The sequence below is a fragment of the Apaloderma vittatum genome, unplaced genomic scaffold (assembly GCF_000703405.1).
Source record: "Apaloderma vittatum isolate BGI_N311 unplaced genomic scaffold, ASM70340v1 scaffold14278, whole genome shotgun sequence".
NCBI classification, from domain to species: domain Eukaryota; kingdom Metazoa; phylum Chordata; class Aves; order Trogoniformes; family Trogonidae; genus Apaloderma; species Apaloderma vittatum.
This window is the reverse complement of record NW_009732542.1, coordinates 68,807-85,552: the sequence shown is the minus strand read 5'-3', so window position 1 is coordinate 85,552 and position 16,746 is coordinate 68,807. Positions and strand designations below refer to the sequence as shown.

Genomic DNA, 16,746 nt, shown 5'->3' with positions numbered 1-16,746 from the left:
TCCGATCAGCATTTCTCAATTTTGAGTAGTGAACTACTGGGTCTGGCTCTGTTCTTGTTGCCCTGCTATCCCACTGCATTTGAAAGCTCAACCATCTGATGAAGGAGAATGTGGGAGCAAACTTCTTGCAACCCTGTAGTATGCTGCTCAGGAAGCTCCAGTTAGTATCAGACTGGGTTGAAACAGGAACTGAGCAAGGCTTGCAGCTTCGCTCATGATTCCTTTCCTACTGTATCTGCTGTGCTCACGTGGGAATCTGGTCTGTGATCTCCGTCTTCTGTTTTTAAGCTGCGCCTCAGGTCGTCTCTGTGCCCAAAGATGGGATTAGGGGGAAGTTAAATCGTTGGTTGTCAGGAATTGCCCACCCTCTTCCCATGCTGGTCTGCTGGAGCAGCCAGGCAAAGATGTCCATACCACGTCCTCAGACTGTGCACATCGTATTTTTAGACGGTGCTGTAAGCACTTTTCATTTTGCGTCTTGGGAAATTCCCTTCTTCCCTCAGACTGGATTACTTAAACTTTGAATTCCCTGCCCTTACTGCCTTCAGTGGCACAGTTTTAAACACAGTTAATACATTTAAATTAACTTACGTGCTGGTCCTGCAAAGACACCATCACATAGCATTATCATTGCACATTGAGCAAGGTTATAATAAATTAACTAGGTTTCCGTTCTCTTGTGGTTTGCGTGTGCTCATCATTATTTTATATTATGGAAATTAAATAATTCTTCCCTAAGTTCTAGTTAATGTGAACACTAGTTCAAAATTATGGTGGCAGTACAACACTTAAAGACAACTGAAGCAACACTGCGAAGACTGCAGTAGCTGCTGCCCCCTGGAATTGTCTGGCTCTTGCTTATGGAAGTGACCTACTGCCTTCTTTGGTCAGTCTCAGCTGCAAATAAGTTGCCAGATGCTGCACACACAGTGCCTTGAAAGGGAAGGAACATGGAGACAGAGCTCTGTCGAATAGCCCCACAGGGTGTAAAGCCAAGACAGCAAGGGCCCAGTCTGGGGTGCTACGGACTTCAAGGCTACTTCTGGTGCTTGACAGATGGGATTCACAGGGTGTAAATACTGATTCTTAGTGGTTGGAGGAGGATCTTCTGTGAATTCAGCACAGGGTTTTCTCCCAATTTTTCTCTCTTGTTCCACTTAAAGCATTGGGCTTTTTCTTCAGCATTTGTTGGTGTGTTTGTTTGTGATATTCATCTCTCTTGTTAAAAATATTTCATTACTGCCAAAATTTGAGGGCTTTTTTTATTTCTCTTAAATTAAACATTCCAATAATAAAGTCATTCTTCCCCAAGTGGAATAGCAAATAGTGTAAAATAGTTATTATCTATTAATAGTGAAGCTGGAATTTACTTCTCAGATCTCTAATGGTGCTTGTCAGTTCTTTATTTCATCTGTGATATTGGATTCAAAAGCTGAGCAGAAGAGGACAAAGAGACCAAAAGCATTTACCTTCCTTCCTTTCACACTATGTTCTGCTCTCTTCATTGCTTTTATCCCTAGGTTTGGTGTTTGCCTCCTTTGTGTGCCGTAGTGGTTACTTGTGCAATTTTCCTCTTGTACTTCTTACCTCCTTACTGCTTTGTCTTTTTCCTGTTTCCAAGAAGTTAATTTCTTTACCAGTCCAAACTATGTTTTTGTTTGACCCGTTACACATTTGCACTAATAAAGTGACATGAGCAATGTTCACTTAGGCTGTAATAACTTTATGAAATATATACAAGCGACTATTTATTCATGAAGAGTTGCTCTCAGATTCAGAATAAATTTTCTATTTTTATGTGGATGCAGATCTTTGGATCTTCAGTAAGTGCAGATATCCACCAAGCTGTGCTCTTATTTTAAAAAGACGTGTACAAAATGCTATTTTAGAAGGATACCCGTCTTACTCCCATTTCTGCTGTCTTCAGAGTTGTTAGCTGTTCTGCATGTGTCGCGCTAGCAAATGGTGTTTGTCAAATTCACGCTGAATCCATACAGATTTGGTCCAATGGGAGTTTCCCATGGCTGAATTTTGTAGCAGGTTGTTCTCTTTTACAGGAGACCACAAACTACACTAACTCAGTAGTCCAAAACTTTTCATATTTCAATCTCTACCAAAAGAAAGAAACTTGAGTATGACTTGTTCTCTGCGGGTTACTAGTCACAATCAGCCTGCATCAAAATACATTCCTCACTGAAAGGTAGTGGCCTTTAAGCTTTTATTTTATATATGGCAATGAATGAATTGGCGTGCAAGTCCTTACTTCTCTCTTCTCCCTCATATTTGTGTTGTTGCACAGTATTATGTTACATCTGATTGCCTCTCGTCTTGCAGATATGTGAACTGTGTGCTTCTGGTCATGGAGAGAGTTACAGAGCAGAAGGAGCTTCCACATTGTTCCATATCTTTTCCTTACAAGCATTTAACTACATTTTTTTCTGTGTAAGTTGTCAAATAACGTACTGCCATGCTTTTTAGAGAAAGCTGAATGGAGCATTTTCTTCAGATGTAAATATTTTATTAACCATTGTGGCAGCTTGTCGTATGCCATTCTGATATTTTTTTCTCCGTTTTCTTTGCTGAGAGCTGAAAGCTGTAAACTAACCTGAGTCAAGATGATTATTTCCTAATGCTGTTTTGTGGAAAGATTTCTCCTGTACCTATGTGGAAACAAAACGTTGACTGGCAGAATAGTTTTTGTGATGTATATATGTCCAGGGCAGCAGGGTAGGCATCACTGAAGTGTTGTTAGGCTTTGTTTTTCACTTCCCTGAAGTTCAAGAAACTGGCAGATGAAAAAAGCATGAGTATGTGAGAGGTAAATTTTGTCATGGATTTCTCCAGAGGGGTCAAGTAATGCATCCGCTCATGTAGTTCTGGGTATTTGCAGGTTAAATCTTCTAGGATCAGGCCTTGAAACAGTGAATCAGTGATCAGGCTGAAATTGTGATTATTGGACAGGAAATATTTAGTACTAGGTGCTGCAGAAATTGTGCCTTGAAATATATAATGTTACCTGTTATGGTTAGTTATTTAAATACTTTCAGTCTAATGAGTATAGTTCGGTTATATGATGCTTCTTAGTAAGCTTGGGGTTTTGGCTTCTTTAGTTTTATTCTTGCTGCTCTGACAGCGCTTTTGCACAAAAATAGTATAAAAATTTCTTCTACCTCTTTCTTTGTAGTGTGCTTGGAGTAGAGAAGGATAATATATTAAATCTTTGAAAATAAAAAACACTCCAAAAAGCAACCTTCATTATAACAAGCATCTTGTAGCATTTTCTTTAGTTTCAGTGATGCAAAAAAAGACAACTGGGAGGTAAAGAGGAAGAACATAAATGACAAAGTAAATACACTTTGTTAGGATGCAAAAGGGAAAATAAAATTAAGGACAAGGTGAAGTTTGAAGGTGCTGCTACAAACTTTGCTTATCCTCCTATCTTGGCTATGACGGCACTGCATCACTGCTTAGTAGGTGAGATTTACCACCTGAAGTAGAAATACGGAATGTGAAGAAACAGCAAACCTGCCCAGAGGAGGACTGATCTATAACCAGGTAGTATGAAGGGTGTGTGGCTGCTGTGCACAGTCAGTGTGTGCTGCACGGATCAAAGTACGATGCACAGCTGGGCAGTTTCTTCAGGGAAACGGAGAAACAACCCTAACACCTAGCCTGGTTCTGGAAAGATCAATACTAGCATGTGTTTTAGCAGGCTGAAAATCAATCTGAGGCAGATGAGCTAATGCTACAGCAACATAACATTCAGCATGAGAAAAACAGAAACAGCTAATCTAGTTGGTCTAGGAAGACCATTACTTGTCTCAAAGGTTGCCTTACACATAGGTCTTGGCCATCATGGCTAGGACAGCATTGCTAAAAAGCAAATGCAGTCTGGAAGGTTTCAAGGTTTTACTCCTCTAGAAGTAGAAAAGAGTGTGGGGGGGTGGCTGTTGTGATATCCACAGGGGAACTGAAAGGCACTGTTTGGAAACAGGCGCCTTGTGAGGTCCCTGGTAGGAATGGAGGCCAGAGGCCCAGGCTGGAAAGACGTTGGCTTGTTTTTTCCTGCCAAAACTTGTCAGCTGTGTGCATTGAACATCACTGGTGAGAAACCAGCTCCATTGATTGGACCACAGGGAAAGCTTTGTGGCAGCAACACCTGTTTTCTCTCTGCTTTCCAGATAGTAATACCTCTTTGTAGGGCCAGATTCAGCAGCGCTAATAGATCTCTGAGGTCTTACCAGAGCTTTATTTCATGTAGTCCTCAAACCACTCAGAAGAGAACAGTTACTTATACAGAAACTATATAACCTAGAAGAAATTACCAAAACACCTGTTGTATTATGTATCTTTTCTGGTCTAATTATATAAACGTGCTCTATTATTTATAAAACTGCATCACTTCAAAAGTTAGTACCGTGTTTCCTTTCCTTTTTTGTACAGTACTAAATTTTGTTCTTAAGACTTTCAGGGCTGCATTTTGAGTGTACAGATTTAGGACAGGACTGGTCTCAAGTGGCACTGTAACATTAAATATTAAGTAACTGATTCGATCTGCAGCCAAGAGGAAAATCAGATGACAGTCAAATCTTAAGCCAGAAAATTGAAGAGGAAAGCAATGAAGATTTCTCAATTTATCATACCTGCTATTTTTCACATCTTAGTGAGCTGTGGATAACTGTCTCCTTCCTCAAATAACTTCTGCTTAACCATGGTGCAGGAACTATTTACGATTTTCATGGTGGCTCCAGTCTAACAACACCAGTAGCCTGCCAAAAAGGGCAAGAAGATTCTTATTTATTTATTTATTTAGTTAGTTAGTTAGTTAGTCCTTTTTAATTGGTATTTTTTATATCCACCTGCATATGCCAGTCTTTGCAGAAATGCAACAAATTATCATTACAGAAATTTTGGGAGGCAGCAAATTGGAGCAGTGGGGCTACTGCCATTGACCGTATTGTCACACTTGCAGCTTTGTATGAGACTAGGTATCGTGAGGGAAGGTAAGTAAAGATATAGCGGAGGGTACAGACTGTTTGAAGCAGAATTGCCCTGATAATGTGGTTTATGAACCAATTCAAAGTATGCCACAGGGACGTCAGTGTTTCTGATCTGTTTGGGTTTTCAGTGTACAGGTCTGTCATGATTTATGTACACACAAAAGTAGGATTTACTAAAGCTTTTAGTTTATTTTAAAGAGCTTTATTAGCTGAAGGGGATTGTGAGATTGGAATTTAGAGTAGAAATTCTTTAGGAGATCTCTCTAAAAATTTGCAAGTGCAAACAAACCTCAGTGTGTACCACCAGGCCAAATGCTGAGTGTGCCACCTGCGTTATCAAACTGCTTTCGCCCTGTCTTATTTTGAGTTCTGCCTGGAAAAGAATTGGAACTCTGATTTTTTAAGGTTCTTTTAAAGCCAATGCCTCAGAAGAAGGTGGCAATTTGTTCCTTTACTCTTCTGGATAGCGACGCAGGCTGTGAAGTATTAGCAGTCATCACCACAGTTCCCTGACAGTTGTGTGGAATAGCATCGCTCCCTGCTTGTGTGTGTTAGGGCTTCCATCAGGGAAGGCAAAACATCCAGAAAGATTGCTCTGAGTGAAACACAGTAACACCTAAATTGTCACGTAGCTGATAAAAAACATAATTTTGTGCAACTTAACTACTGTAAGACTGAAGACTTAATGCTGTAAGATCAACACTTGTGATACAAAAGGTCTTAAGTTTGAATTTGTGAGACCATTAAATGTTTGAGGTGCTAGTAGTCCTACATTTTGGATGGATTAAGTATTATTTTTCTGTGCTCTATCTTGGTTTTTTTACTTACTTTATTGCCTAAAAAAATACTATCTTTTGGACTTTTTTGTTGTTTTAGGGGTGAAGGATTGCTGGTTTTTTTAGTGGTGTTTGGTTTTGGTTTTAACCTGAAATGGGAGCTACCATAACTGGTAGACAATGTCACAAATATTGAGTTGATCCAAAAGTTCAGAGTCTGTCTGTTTTGGGATCATCTTCTAAACTACTCCTTAGACATAACCTTCTAGAAAGAATACGTACTTCTAGCTGTGTCAGAAGCAGCATGAATTGAATTAAATCCCCTTGAGTGAATCAGGAAGTTCAGGGTTCTGGAACTGTGTTTGGGGAAACAGAAAAATTCAATGTGAGTATAAAACATGGAGTGCTCTAATTCACAGTGGGCATGTGGGGAACTTAGCAATGCTTCCCATTTTAAAAGAAATAAACATTCAGTATTGTTTAAACTCGGCCTCAGAAATTCTCCTTTTGAGCACTCTCACAGTGAACATACTCTTCCCAGCCATGGGAAATCGTTGCAGGAAAAATAATTTTCAGTCTCTGCTAATGACTGCAGCAGCCCAGTTCAAATGGTGGTGATTAAAATGGAGAAGAGGCTGCATGATGGCAGTTCAAGCCTTCTCATCTTCTCCAGAGCCAAGGTCTGCACCTATGAAGTTTTGGCCCAAAGCCTGAGCCCAGAGGTCAGTGAGCCACTGTCAGGAACAGAGTCCTGGAGGACTGAGAACAGCAAATCTGCAGGGAATCTCTACGGGGTGAACTTCAGGAGTCTGCAGTTTCTCTGAAAATATTTCTTAGAGCCAGAAAGCCCATTTCTTCAACTGCAGGCATGTGGTGAGCCCATGGCTAGTTGCTAGATATGAGGGATTTTTTAATGTTCACTGGTTTGAAGTGTGGCATTCATACATTGATGTTTGTGGCCCTGACTGTAGCAAATCAGTGGCAAATGCATCTCTGTAAGTAAGAGCTACAGTTCTGAAAGCAAGATGTCCGGTATGTTTTTGATGTTGTGCATTTATTATGTCTCATGTTTGCTTGCCAGAAGTCTGTTGGGCAACTTCAGATCCTTGCACACCACTGCTGGGCAGCAGGCACTGGCTCGGCTGGGGGGGCTGTGTTTTCACGCTTTTCCTGCAGAAGAAATGGAAGAAAGGAAAATCTGCAGGAGCAGAGAGGCCTTGTGCCTCTTCAACCTTTTTCTTGGGAAAAGCAGCCTTTTTCCTTGGGAGAGTGGCCATGCTGAGCTTGCTAGGTCTTGCTAACACAGAGCACAAACACCGTGTGGGGGGCTCTGCAAAATACATGTATGTGTGTATGGGGTAGGGGAGTACTTTGCTTGAACACTGCTTGAATAATTTGATTTTATTAGCTGAAGTTTCACATTTCAGAGCAGAAATTTGGATGGAAATTTTAAGGACAAAATTCATCAGTGTGATGAAGGGAACGTGGTTAGGCGTATGCATGAAATCAGTGAAATGCTTGCCCAGGGATACACTTAAATAGTTTTTGCTGAATTGAACATGACAGGGTATACCAGATTAGTTGTCAGAGGCTTTCCAACTTCTCCATCTTCATAGTGCTCTGTAACATGATAAAGCATCTTTAAAATTTCATTAGCAGCTCAAAGTTAAAAGGGTTGAGAGGTTAAGAAACTGTCTGCTCTTGGGATCAGGAATGCACTCATACACTGGAAAAGAGCGGTCAAATCTGTTGTTGCACTCTTGAGGGGCTCTAGAGGATTCATTTTAAGACTACATTAGAAATGATTTTTTTTTGTTGTTGTTACTGGAGAGTCACTTTTTAGCCTGACTCTGTGCTGGAATGTGCGTCAAAACCATATTTGAAACACTGGCCTGGTAAGCATCAGCACAACCTGAAGAGGAGGGCGATGTCTAAACAGGTGTGCTCTCCCTCCTTCGGAGCTTGAGCAGACCAGACACAAGCCTGGTTTGATCTGAAAGTCTTGTAGGCGTGTTAGTGCTGGACTGAAGTGAACCTCATAAATCTTACTACAAGCAGACAGGTAAGTCTTCCAGAACAGTTGTTCTTTGAGTGCTTTCATTTGGGTTTGCTGGATTTAAATTAACCTAAAAAATATTTCAGGCAGCACATTCCATGTGTATGTGGGTCAATCAGATTTTGTGTCTCTATACAACAGACTGGAGGAGCATTTCCAGTCTGAGAGCCAGAGCAAATTCTCACAAAACAGAACACCTTCAGCTGCTGTCATCTTTCAATTAAATGTGAATTGATGTGATTGTTGCCCACAATGAGGTGCTTCCCCTAGTGGCCTCCGTTGTATTGCTTTAATAGAGCAGTGAGGGTTTCTGGGGGAATGTGTTGCCTGATCTAGTCGAGAGGTGGCGTCCCTGGTGGCAGGGAGGCTGGATTAAAATGATCTCTAAGGTCCCTTCCAGCTTAGGCCATTCTATGATTCTATGAAAGATGTTTTAGTACAGATCTTGCTTTACTTTTCCTTGTCTGTTGGGCTCTGTTACTGCTGCTTTAGAAGCGTTGTGGCTTTCCCCATTGCAGGTAACCAGCTGTGACCCAAACAACAGGTGACCTGGGGATGTTCAGCATGAGCTGCATGAGATGCTAAAGAAGGACTTTGAGCAGGATATCAGAGGGTACTAGAGAGGTCTATACCACTCACTGACCAGACATAGTCCCTTCTTTGGAGTCTGGGACTATTCAGACTGTGCTCAGGCTAAGGGATTTTTCCAACCATGAGAGTTGGGATTATTACCTAGTACAAAATAAAGACCTCTCTTAATCAACTACCAGTTGGTGAATTCAGTTGAGAATGAGACTTGATAACCTCACACTTAAGAAATCCTTCTCTTGTGTGATGTCCTGTGCGAAGATAAAGAGCATTTTGCCAAAGTTTCCAAAATAGTAAAGTGGTCTGGATTGGGCTGTACTGTGAGTGGACATGATTCATACTTGTAACTGGTGCACAGAATCATAGAATCATAGACTGGCCCAGGCTGGAAGGGACCTTAGAGATCATTTAATCCAACCTTCCCGTCATGGGCAGGGACGCCTCTCAGCTAGATCAGGCAACACATGGGGACCGATCGGGGATTGAACCCGCGACCTTGGTGTTATCAGCACCACGCTCTAAGCGACTGAGCTAACCGGCCCTCCAGTTAAATCTCTTCATCAGTGGTCTGCAGTGAGACTCACTGAGTAGAGGGATAACGAAGCATATACCGTCGATTATGAATGATAGATTTCATTAAAGTACTCGTTCCAAGAAAATTGAGTTGAGAGTTCACCTCTGGAGGAATCTTGCTGGACAAATCTGCGTTGCATGGAACATATTTATCTCACACCTCCTGGCCGTGCCTTATGATTGTGACTGAATAATGAGGCTTCACAGCCTAGTTCCTGTCCCTTTATTCCCTCTCCTTTGTCCAAAGTCACGGACTGTTTTCTGCTATGTTAAACAGTTTCACAAGAAGAGATGGTCCTGCACATGATGACTTTGTGGCTAACAAACACTTTAGGAGTATGTGAGAGATGTGACAGAGGGAAAAAAAGGAACCTAGGTTGTCTAAAGCCTGGCAGGTGTTCTTACTGCTAGGCTACCTAGTAAAAGGGGTGGCCGAAGGAGAGCGAGGACTTCTCATGTGCCAGTAAAGTGTCAACAAGGTTTTGGGTTATTGGCTCCCTGCAGCAAGGTAGGAAACCTCCAGGGATTCCAAATGGGATATTGCACCCGCAGAATTTCCCTTTGAAGGCTAGAGAAAAGGCAGCTAGCTGTCTGCTGTAGAGCACTGGAAAGTCCTTTGTAGCTTTGCTGCCACCAAAGTTAGCTGATTGATGTGATAAGCATGCTGGGGGCCAGTTTTGACTTTGCTTTGATTTGAATTTTTCTTTCTTGCAGTTTGACCAAGACAGATGTTTGTTGAGTGATTTATGAATGTTCTTTAGCAGAAATATTTTTTTTCTGCTGATATTATTTATTTTTTTTAGAAGTTAGCACTTTGACCAGCTTTGTCTGTCAAGTTACGAGCCTTGCTTTATCTTCTGATGCTCAACCTAAGTAGACTTGTTGGTCAGGTTAGGGGAAAAAAGAGGAAAGACGACCATCAGCATATATTATCATATATTTGTAGGCATGTATCACCTGGGTAGCATTCAAACAGTTGGGTTGATTGCCTCTGGCAGACCCAAATAAGACCTGGTGGCTCTTAGCTCTGAGGTTTTTTTGAAGCTCCAGAAATTCACTTACAGGGCGGTGCATGGCTTTAGTGCAGACCTGGAACAGTGGCGGCACTTTGGGAGGTGAGTGGAAAGTTAGATGGGGAAATTGCTGTTTCTGAATTTACTTGTTTCAGGAAAAGGCCTTTTTATTTCCTCTGAGGTGATTGCTGCAGCAAATGCTGCAACCAGAGTCTTCCAGACATCTATGCAGACTGGAAAATCCATGAGACCTGCCATCTAAAACTTAATCATTAACATATTTCAAATACTCAAGACTGCCTTTGAACTCCTTTGGAATGTTGCATCTCCCAACAGCAAGTTACAAATATCTTCAAATACGTTATGAATTTTGCTTGGAGAAATGTGTAGTAAAGGAGGGGATTTTTTTTAATGAAGGGATTTTTAAAACAAGAAAACTCTTTGTGAGGAATCCATCACAAATGTTCACACTTGGGAGTGAAAGAAGAGCACTGTGAGTGCTCAGGAATGAGATTAGGTTAGACAGTTTTTCACTAATACTTTTATTTTCAGTGACAGCTTTCAAACTTTCACTAGATGAAGTATATAACCTTGAAGTTAAATGGCAGTTTCCTAGTCACAGGACGGACCTAATGAGGGAGTTGTTACCCAGATAAAACCTTCCTTCATATTGCTGTCATTGCTGTTTTCTTCCACGTGCATGATATGAGGGTTTCTACCAGCACAACTAGCCTTTGCCTCCGAGTACTCTGTTTTTGCCGTATCTTGAAGAAACTGCCAGCATGAAATCTGTGAGGAGTTGCTAGTGTGAGTGAACCTTTGAACGGATTGGTATTTGTACCGTGTGAATTGAATGAATTAATCTCTGCAGTGCTCTGGAGGCTACAGGATAAGAGAGTTTCTGTTCATCTTAAGTATCACACTTTAAATCTCATTGATGTTCTTACGCTCAACTTGTCAGAGGGGTATTTATGTATGACACTACTTTCTTTCTAAATACTTATAAAAGTAGCCTAGAAGACGAAGGTTTGGATTAACTTTCTTTCAGATAGGAGCATTTTCAGTTTTGAAACCATTCCAGTAATGTCTGAACATGGTTCAGTGCCAATTAACTGAAAGCTAATATTTTTGCCAGTGGAGAGAAGATTATAAGTGCTGTAAAATATGTAATTGAAGATGGTTAATGCCGCAGTATTGCCTCACATCATCCTGCTATAAACATTATGAGTGGTACCTCACTGGTGTTCATGTCAAACATGTTTGTGTACTCACTCCAGCCCTGGGGCAAAAAAAAAGCCTAACAAACTAATTTCTCTAAGAATTTACACCACGTGAGGTTTTGATTCTTTTTTCCATGCACTTCTGTTGGTTCTTCTTTGCTAAGCCAGTAATGGTTTCAAAAGATAGGAAGATATTCTGTATGTCTTCTGGTTTTGGGGGAGGAAAAAGGAGTAGGGGAGAGGGTGTTTTCATATTTATTCTCCTCTTGGTTTCTCTTTTATCTTCTGTGGCATCTTGATCCTGTCTTCTAATTTACCTGTATCTGAAAAGAAAAACCAGAAGCCCAGCAATCCTTTGACGTATGTTTGGGAAAATGTAGAATCATCTTTGTCAAGAAAACTCTTTGGAAATGGATGTAAATTATGGATGAGTATCTGTATCCAGCTTATCTGCCTGACACAAGTGCACTCCCTAAAACCAAGAATGAAGTGCTGGAATCTGCTAAGTGAATTTCCAGCTCCTTGGGGATGATGCTTTTCATTACTAAACACTGTGTTTGATGTCACCTGTTGAAGGCTTAATAAAATTTCTTATGATCGTTGTCCTGGTGTCTAATAACAAGTGAAGTTTGGTGCAATAGATGTGTAAAGTGTGTTTGACCCTCCACTGTCCTTTTAGTTCTCATGAAACTTGAAAAACTTAATTCTCCTTGAAAATTTGTTTTTTTCATGTCATGTTTAGGTGAAATTAGTCAGTTTTTTCAGAGGGCTAACGGGAGGCCAGGGAAAACAGACACATGAGCACAATGCTTGGTAACAAAAATGTAGAAAACCAAACTAAAATTTTGCTGCAAATTCTGTTCATGTGATAGGATGTGGTGGTTTGGCAGTGCTATAAGAAATCATGTGTTGAACTGTAAAGTATATAAACCTGGTTTCCTAGAGTTAATCTCTTGTACCTTTTGCAGGTGGAGATTTACATTTTACCTTTATATATTTACCTATGGAGTACGGTTCCTGAAAAAGGTAGGCACTTGTATTATTACATTTTCACAACACATCACAGATTTCTCTGAAGTCTCATATAGGTATAATATAAAGCAGAGGCACAAAACTTATGTTAATGAAGAATAAAAATTAAAATTTTATTTGTATTCATAAAATGAGTTGCTACTGGCATTGGTGAGGAATATATGTTCTTGTCAATATTTAATGGGGTCAAAAAATACATGGGTATAGCAACAAGCCTACTTCACTTCATTACGTTTCATTATAGACGTTAAGCAGGCAGAAAGGCTCATAGAATATTTGTCTCAATTTTCTGCATCATCCTTGTTGAAATGCGTCTGGCAGAGGTTGGTTTTTATTGACAAACAAAATCCATTAGTGTTTTATAAAATGTTACTTTTTTTCCTGTTCTGTGTCTGATGTACTGTGCAAAGAAGTTTCCATGGAGTTTTCCCATCAATGCTGTGTTTCTCATGATATAAGCAGAGAAGGTTATTAATAGCTTTGAAATGCCCTTGCATAGGTCTATTAACTGCCATAGACAGTAATCTGGATTTATAGTGCAAATTGCTTTTACAGTGTGACTAGTTCTCAAAGCTTTTGTGCAAGTCAAGCCATATTTGTGTAATTCTAAGATGTGAAATTATGCAAATGTGTGGTCTTGGTGCTTTCATGCAATCTTTTCTTTGTTTTGTTTTGGACAAAAAATTGACAAAAGAAAATATATCCTAAATCTTTCTGGCTCTTTTTAAATAGAAGTAACTAAAAAAAAAAAAAGCTAACTCTGCTCATTTCTATGGTTATAATTCTTGAGGGTGTCCTAGGTGCCTGGCAGCTTGGTGCCACCAAGGCTGGTGGTGTCTGTGGTGAGAGGGGACACCGATGCTGTCTCAGCTATTTGTCAGTGGTCAGCCCTAGAGGAGATGTGTGCACCAGTCTCCAAATGGACCAGGGCAGACGTAAAGTGAAGCCTCTCTCTGCCTCCGCGAACACTTACACATTTTGTGTACGTCACCCATTAGCATGTTGTATGGTAGTGATCTGGTGCTTGGTTTTCTGCCTTTGATTCTGTCTGTGGTACGAAATTACAAGAACAGTTTCAATACGCACTTGTCGCAACCTAAAAGGTTACTTGGCCTATGAATGTGGCTGTGGGTTCATAGGATTCTGTAATGCACAAGAACAAGAAGGCTTTATCCTTTGAATTTCTCTATATTATTGCAGATTACCACAAATACCACAAAAATCACCATTAGCAAGTATCACAAAATGACTACTAGAAATATACTCCTGATTAATAAAGCGAATCCTTCTTAGCACAAAGAAAGTGTCTGTTCTAGGAAAAACTCTGAATACTAGCACTGCTAAAGACTAAGAATAATACAGTAAACGCACACTTCATTACAAGCCGTTCTAAAGACTGAGCTGCCACACGAGGTACAGGACATCTTCTCCCAGTTCGGCGTGTCAGTGCGCTTTAAGTAGGGCTGGCTGACATAGCATGGTTGGCAGAACAAGATAAACCATTACTTGCTTAACAAGGATTGGTTATGGGATTTTGTTATAATTTTAACTTTGAACATGTTTAAGTTTTACAAAGATAACTTGTTTATTTTGTAATTGCCTATTTTTAATTACTCGTTTTTACACAGTGTTGTAAATAAATCTTGTAACTATTTGTGCTATTGTCATTATTCCAGTGTTCTGCTTGGACTACTCAGGACTTCAACATGGGAATGTATCTAAATTAACAAAATTATGATTCTGATTGCATTTATATTTACACCATATCCCTAGTAACATTGGGTAACTGAAAGTCCAGGCTTTTTGCTGTTCATCAAACACCAAAGATTTTGGTGGGTCCACTTAGGGTTTGCATGAAATAAAATCCAGAGCCCAAAATCTGGAGGGAGACACTTCTTTCAGAGCTAGTGAAAAAAGTTAAGCATAATTAATTCTCTTACAAATTTGATAGAAACATTTTATTTTTTTTCAAAAAGCTGTTTTGCCGGAGAGAAAACTAGTTTCATAGTCAGCGGCATCTTGCTGCGCTAGTGCTACAGTAGATCCTCTCAGATTACAGGGTCTACTTAAGACAATCCCTAAGATACCTAGTTTGGAAGACAAGATAAGCATGATGAGTGAGCCCAGGTACAGTGGCAGCCCCTGCTACCATCAGAGCCTCACTGGAAGAGGGTGAGATAGAGTAAATACTACAGACGTTCCTCTTTTGAAGAAAGGAATATGCTGCCAGCATAACACCACATTGGAAATACTCATTCTGACTTTGTCATGGTTTAACACCTACTGGAAACTAAGCACCACGCAGCCTCTTGCTCACTTCTCCACCCACAGTGAGATGGGGAGGAGAATCAAAAAAAAATAAAAGAAGTAAATCCTGTGGGTTGAGGCAAGAACAGTTTAATAACTACAGTAAAATAAATTATAATAATAATAATAAGTGTAATGCAAATTAATATAGCAAAAAAAGAGAGAAGTAGAACCCAAGAAAAGACAGGTGATGCGCAGTGCAATTGCTCACCCTCTGCTGCCTGAAGCCCAGCCAGTCTCCGAGCAGCGACTTACCCTCCCGGCCAACTGCCCCAGTTTATTTACTGAACATGCTATCTTATGGTATGGAATATTCCTTTGGCTAGTTCGAGTTAGCTGTCCTGGTCAAAGGGATATCCCAGAAGGCTCTCCCTAAAACACCATGCCCGATGCATTGCCTCCTAGGTCGTTTCTTTGCTGACTCTTGAATTGCCAAGCAGCAAAATACTCTGACTTGTATATTATTTTCCTTCCCTCCTGCCTTGACCTAGTCTCCTTGCAGCCTTTGCCTTGCTGCATAAGTTGCTGACCTAATGGGGTTTTTGTTCAGATTTGCCTCTCTTAAGATTCCCTTCCTTAGTTTGAGGGTGAAATTCACTTTTACCTGCAAGACTGGCATGGAGCCCATCAATTACTTAAGCACCACTTTGAGGTAGTTTTGAGGTCCTTTGCTTTGTGCTGGACTTTTGCCTAGTGGTGAATTTCACCTTTAGGATTCTTTCTGAAAACACCTTTCTCGTAATGCCCACAGCACATGAATCATTGCTCCTCTGTCTTTCACTGTCACCTTCCCTATTGCTGTGTAAAGCAATGTAACTGCGTCAGCGCAGTGTCGGCAGAAGGGTGAACGCCTGTGTTTCCTTGTGCCTACCAGACTGCCCAAGGAAGATCCAGCCAGGATACTCTGGCAAACCACCGTTCTTGCAAAGAGTATCATTAGGTCGTTGTTGCCTTTGTAGCGCTGACAAGCTTATCTGACTTTTGGGGAAGATGTGCCCCAGCTTAATAAGCAGTAGTTAGCAGACTTACGACTCTTGTCTTAGTTCTGAGAGTGTGATACTGTCAGCGTGGCACACATGCGGATGTTAATTTATGTTGAGCATGGTAGTAACTAACAGCATTAAAGTTTTACATTTGCCTGGCTAGAGCCTATTGCCAGGAGAAGGAGGCCTGGGGTTTTGGCTTTGATTTTCACTTTTGTGCAAAAGCACATGGAAGTTAATAAAGCTGTCATTCAGAGCAACTGTAGCTCGTTCAAAAGTACTTTGGCAAGCTTGTCCATGACTACAGTTAATGGCTGATCTAGATAAAAGAAATCTCTGCACCCAGTAAAGCAGTCTGTAAGTCTTTGCACTAACAACGGCACGTGGGATGATATATCAATTCTTTTGCCATGCTACAATTGCTGAGTGCATTGCTGGAGATTTAAAAACTTTCTTCTCACTGAAAAGTGTGTCTCTATCAAACTGTTCTCTTGGATTTTTGTCTTCTTCCAGTGACAGATGTGTGCTGTTAAGTCATAAATAAAGTAAAAAAATCCTACTTTTGTTGAACAATGTTTTCAAAAAATCTCAGGGAAAAAATGCCTGACATAAAGCTTTGTCTTCAAAGTTTGCTCTGTTGCAACAGAACCTGTATGCCTTAAATAATTTTTTGTCTTAATAGTGTCTGCGGGACCCTTAGATTGGGCCATTTAGCTGAACTCAGGAAGATCCTTTAGGTGGGGAAGGCAGAGGATTTGCTGTAGGTTGTCCTGCATGTGGCTGTCTGTTGTAAGCTGTGGCATCATGGTCAGGTGCTGATATTGTATGTGATTATTTTTCAATGTGAATGCACAAAAACCTCGTGCTTCCACCCTCTCTTCCTCCCTCTATCCATATGGACATCTGCTTTCCACAGGCTCTGGTTCACACATCAGCTGCTTCACAGGCTTCTCCCCGTCTCCTGCCAGCTCCACTGCTGAACTCTCCAGGCAGGAGGCCTTTCTGAGGTTCACACTGGTCTTGTCCTCAATGCCTCCGAACTCCAATGGGCGTATATTGCCGGCTTTGCCTTTGTTGTGGTAACACGTCACTCAGGAACTGACATTGTGTGAATGATTTTCCTTCTTATAATGTGCACTGTTGGTGACATGCACCATACCCAGCGGCTTTGATCGTTCCCTTTCCTTGGGTCTAAAGA

The 16,746-nt window shown here is 40.7% G+C and overlaps 1 protein-coding gene across 1 annotated transcript in view; it reads left to right on the top strand.

Moving 5' to 3' along the window:
* Positions 1–16,746, top strand: part of CERS6 (ceramide synthase 6) — an 80,895-nt gene that overhangs the window by 13,186 nt on the left and 50,963 nt on the right. The window contains exon 4 of the mRNA XM_009875570.1: positions 12,195–12,252. Coding sequence (XP_009873872.1) covers positions 12,195–12,252 — 58 coding nt within the window. The remainder of the gene's footprint in view (positions 1–12,194; positions 12,253–16,746) is intronic.